This window comes from Oxyura jamaicensis, chromosome 3 (genome assembly GCF_011077185.1).
Source record: "Oxyura jamaicensis isolate SHBP4307 breed ruddy duck chromosome 3, BPBGC_Ojam_1.0, whole genome shotgun sequence".
NCBI lineage: Eukaryota > Metazoa > Chordata > Aves > Anseriformes > Anatidae > Oxyura > Oxyura jamaicensis.
Window position 1 is genome coordinate 11248066 of NC_048895.1, and position 4509 is coordinate 11252574.

The 4509-nt window shown below is 33.7% G+C and overlaps 1 protein-coding gene and 1 long non-coding RNA gene across 32 annotated transcripts in view; one reads left to right on the forward strand and one right to left on the reverse strand.

Moving 5' to 3' along the window:
• Nucleotides 1-4056, forward strand: part of LOC118163522 — an 18802-nt gene extending 14746 nt beyond the window's left edge. Inside the window, exon 3 of the long non-coding RNA XR_004749093.1 lies at nt 3920-4056. This is a non-coding gene — a long non-coding RNA (uncharacterized LOC118163522). The remainder of the gene's footprint in view (nt 1-3919) is intronic.
• The window catches only part of NRXN1 (neurexin 1), a 712085-nt gene that overhangs the window by 387039 nt on the left and 320537 nt on the right, over nt 1-4509 (reverse strand). For all 31 annotated transcript variants that reach the window (XM_035320187.1, XM_035320183.1, XM_035320178.1 and 28 more), the window contains one exon: nt 2817-2939. In XM_035320187.1, the coding sequence (XP_035176078.1) occupies nt 2817-2939 (123 nt within the window). The remainder of the gene's footprint in view (nt 1-2816; nt 2940-4509) is intronic.

The window sequence follows — 4509 nt, forward strand, 5'->3', positions numbered from 1 at the left end:
CCCCCCAAAAAAAAAAAAGCTAATAATTTATGGTAATTCAGATTTTTTTTTTTTCAAGAAGGTTACATTCTTTGTAAGACTTCACTGATACCACTAAACACCATCTGGGATCAGTAGTCATACAGGCTGAGCAGTGCAAGAAGTTTCTTAACCCCCAAGGACAGCCTTGTTGGTGTTCTTGTTTCCAAACATCAGTTCTAAATACATTTGTTCCCTTATATATTAGTGAAGATGGGTTCTTCCTTGCAGTAACCAGCCAGGGCGATGTCTTGTAAAATACCAGATCCACAACTTTCCACAAGACCAAGAGTTGTATATTAGATCACAGCCAGAGAGAGTTGAAGTTCGTCTTTTAGAGAAGGAACATTATATATTCCAGTCTTATATCACTTCAGATGGCATTGCGTAAATGTCATGGCAAAAATCCACTAAGCTTTGGCCTGTAGCTCTTTATCCCCTGTACATTCACTAGCTTAAATGTATTTCTTTCTCCAGCACAGTAAAAAAAAAAAAGTTCTAGAAATCTGGGCTCACATCCCAAATCTCCTCCTAACATTTTAGTTGTACAAAGTTGCTAACAGGGCTTGAGACTTCACATAATACTCCACAGTATTTGCAGCTACAAGAATGAAGAAACAAACTCCACTTTGTTTCAAACAAACTCCAAACAAGCTGGGCTGTTTTGTGTGTGTTTTGTTGCTGTTGTTGTTTAAACTTGCCAGGTTGGTGCACAAAATGCATTACCTGTTGTAATGTTATGGAACATCATACAAAAGGCCTAGTGAATGTCTTTTCATAATCATAAGCTAGGTATCCTTTCTAACATCCAACTGTAGCAAATCTCTTTCATTCATTTTTTATTCTCTACAGATTTCTAGGAAATAAAATAATGTACTGCAAGTATCTAAACTCAGTACACTGAGAAAATTTCCAAAATTATCTGCATGACTTCTGATGAAAGCTAGTTATGATTCTGAAAGATTGTTTACCCATGCATAAATTATGCATTTATCAAAGGTAAGTAAGAGCGTTCAATAAATGGGTGAATAGGTGGTATTTTATAACCTGTAAAAATGGAAACTCAGGCTGAACTACTTAATGTCTTCCCTTCCAGCTTAAGCTTTCTTGACCTGACAGGTGGTGTTTTTTTCCTCTCTCTCTTTTCTTTTTTAATATGAGATAGGAGACTGAATTAAAACAACAACAACAAAAACATGCAATATGCAGGAGAAACTGAAATTATGGGGAGCAACTCCTTTTTTTTCCTCATTCTCTCTGCTATCTAATGATAATGTTTCACACAAATAACTAACAGGTTATTTTTAAACATATTTCTGATTGTTGGGACATCTGAAGAGAAGTTCTAAGCAGCTTAAAGCAAGAGCACTCCAATGTGATATGGCAACTCTTTCAGTACATGAGGGAATTCAAAGCTACTACATATTTAATTGCATTGTATATGTTTGACCATCTACCACGGTCAAACAAACAAACAAACCAAAAAAAAAAAAAAAAAAAAAAAAAGCTGTTGCTATATGGCAACAGAAATTCTCCATGAAGAAAATATAACATTACTGGGACAAACTAATTTCCCTTAATATTAGATTTTCAAGTTACCTATAGCTCCTTCTCTCACACCAGTTTCTTCCTCACTGATGGAGGAGGCCCCATCAAAGCAGTTTGAACTCATCCCAAAGGCAAAACCAAACCTTCTTGATGTTTTTGTAACCTGCATTGTGTTTTAATGTAAACTCTGCCATAAGGAGCAGAGGAAATACAAATTTGGTTTTAAAGACTGTATTTTCTTCCGTTCTAGACAGCTTCCTCTAAATAGAAAGAGTCCCAAAAGTAACTTTAATATTTCAGTCACCAGTTGAGGCAGCAAGAAGATGATACTTTTGGTGCAATTCCTCAGGTACTATATATTTATTTTCATGACATGAAAATAACAGATTTAGGCCATCTGGTTTCTTGGGACTATGACCCAAAGCATCATCACATACACAAACTAATTTTTTGCTTCATGTCTGGAAGATCTATTTGTAATATATGATCCTAAAAAATATTTTTGCAGCTCCATGAATACTTTCGTAATTATTCTTCTACCAGTGACATGGTATTGAGTGTTCTGTTGGAGTGAAAAAGGACTACAGGACATGCTTTCCTTTTAAAAAAAACATTAAAATTGTTACCATTTTAACAAAGCCTAAAACAAATGATAGAAGCTATTTAAACATAAAAACAAAGGAAAATACTAAATAGCTAAAACAAAATTAGGCTCAATGTGCTGTGCAAGAAATCAAGGCTAGAAGTAGGTCTGTTCCTATTAACAATACACATGTAAGAAATATTTAGCAGAACAAAGGCAGAAAAATATATTCTCTATTATCATTTTTGAGACATCATATGAATGTGTTTGTAACATCTGCTAGCATTCATATCATTATTGTTTTCACATCAATGGCTTAAGAGTTTAGCCTTAGTTTAAACTTAGTATGTTAGCAGAAGCATTTTACTTGCCTTTTCATTAGTGATGTATCAAATGCCTTCTCTCCAATTACTGTATAAAAATATTCATTTAAGTCAGCATGAAGGTTTTCTTAATTTCAATAGCAGTGTTACAGTAACATTAATGTCAAGTGTAATGAATGCACTTGTAGGAGTAGTATTTCAAGATGCACAACGTGGATCTTTCTCAAGAAAAGAAAGTGTTGCTTTCAGATAAAGGCAATTTACTTCTGCCATTTTTTTGTTTTGTGTGTTCCCTCCACGGGGGGCCCCCCCCCAAGTAACACGAAGTCACAATGTCATACTACCTGTCATGGCCTGCTGGTCATCCACCATTAACTTTAAACTTTTTCCTCGACGAACCACACGCACTGTGTGCCACTCATTATCATTGAGGTTATAGCCAGCAAAAAGGGTTTCTGGACCTTTGCCTGTAGGATATGCCAAACAGTCATTATGCAATCTTTAAATCAGTTTACACGTGAACCTCACAGAGAGAGAGAGAAAGAGATTGGCTGGGCAAAACTCACAAAAAGTCATTATCAAGCAAAAAAATTACCAAGTATAAGCAATTTTCAAAATATAGAGCTACTATTTTAAAACACTTCTACTGTCTATTTAACTGTATAAATGTATTATATATGTACAATAAATGAATCAGGTTGTCATAAATGGGCACAGTCAACATGGATTTAGTTACACATTTTACAGTCATGAACAAGCCTTTAAGAAATGGGATTACTGTCACCAGAAGAAAAATTTCAGCATGGATTTACAACACCACATTTTGTTCCTTCATTAAAAATAGTTTGGGTGAAAGGTATAAGCAGTAAATGTGTGTGAGAATATGTCAAGTTTTTCTTCATCTACATCAGCCTATGCTTTGGATTCTCAGAAGATTACCTATTACCTTATTATCTAGATGACTCTTTAATATTCATATTCAGATCCTTCTGATATGAGCTGACCACCAAATTATACTTTCCATTTTCATCTCATTTACTGTTTCTTGTAATCTATTTTTGTAAGCAGTTCAACAAGCACTTTTGAAGCAAATATAATTTTATATATGGTAAAATGTACTCACACCAACTGAAGTATGGTCAATAAAACGATTATGGAAAGCATCCTTTGCACTATTAACCAAGAAGAGAAAGAGACAGAGAAATGCTGACTGAGAAATATCTCTGATATGAATCAAAGATTGATCAAGCACTGAACCAATCAATCACAACTTTTGTGCTCAAACCTGAGTTATTGACACTATGTGGTAACTGTCCAAAAGCTACTCTGCAATTAATGAATTACCTTTTCACAAGATAGAGATTGACTTCCCTTGTTTTTTTGTTTGTTTGTTTTTGTTTTTGTTTGTTTGTTTGTTTTGTTTTTGTTTTTGTTTTTTTTTCTTCAGTTCCTGTAACTTAATAGAGACTTATGATTACAAAAAGAAAGACACAGTGTAGTAACACTTGACATGAGAACTTCCACATTGCACCCATTACCTCCACTGTAATTTTCCAGGTGACTATATCCTATATGCCACTGGTTTTGAGACTCTCGCACATTTCTTTTTGGATTCCTTTAACCTTTCATGGCCTTACAGACTAACTGTGATAGAGAGGTTGATTAATAGATGGGTATACTATAGAACATTCTGTAAAATCAAAGCCTGTCTGAATTCAGGACTGCATACTGGAAACAGACTGATGTGGTTGTTCAATGATTTGACAGTTTTTGTCTCAAATTTTGTTGTTCTTTTCTTTTCTTTTCTTTTCTTTATTTTATTTTATTTTTCTTTTCTTTTCTCTTTTCTTTTCTCTTTTATTTTATTTTATTTTATTTTATTTTATTTTTCTTTTCTTTTCTCTTTTCTTTTCTCTTTTCTTTTCTTTTCTTTTTTTTTCTTTTATTTTCTTTTCCTTTTCTTTTTTCTCTTCTTTTCGTTTCTTTTCATTTTCCTTTCCTTTCCTTTCCTTTCCTTTCCTTTCCTTTCCTTTCCTT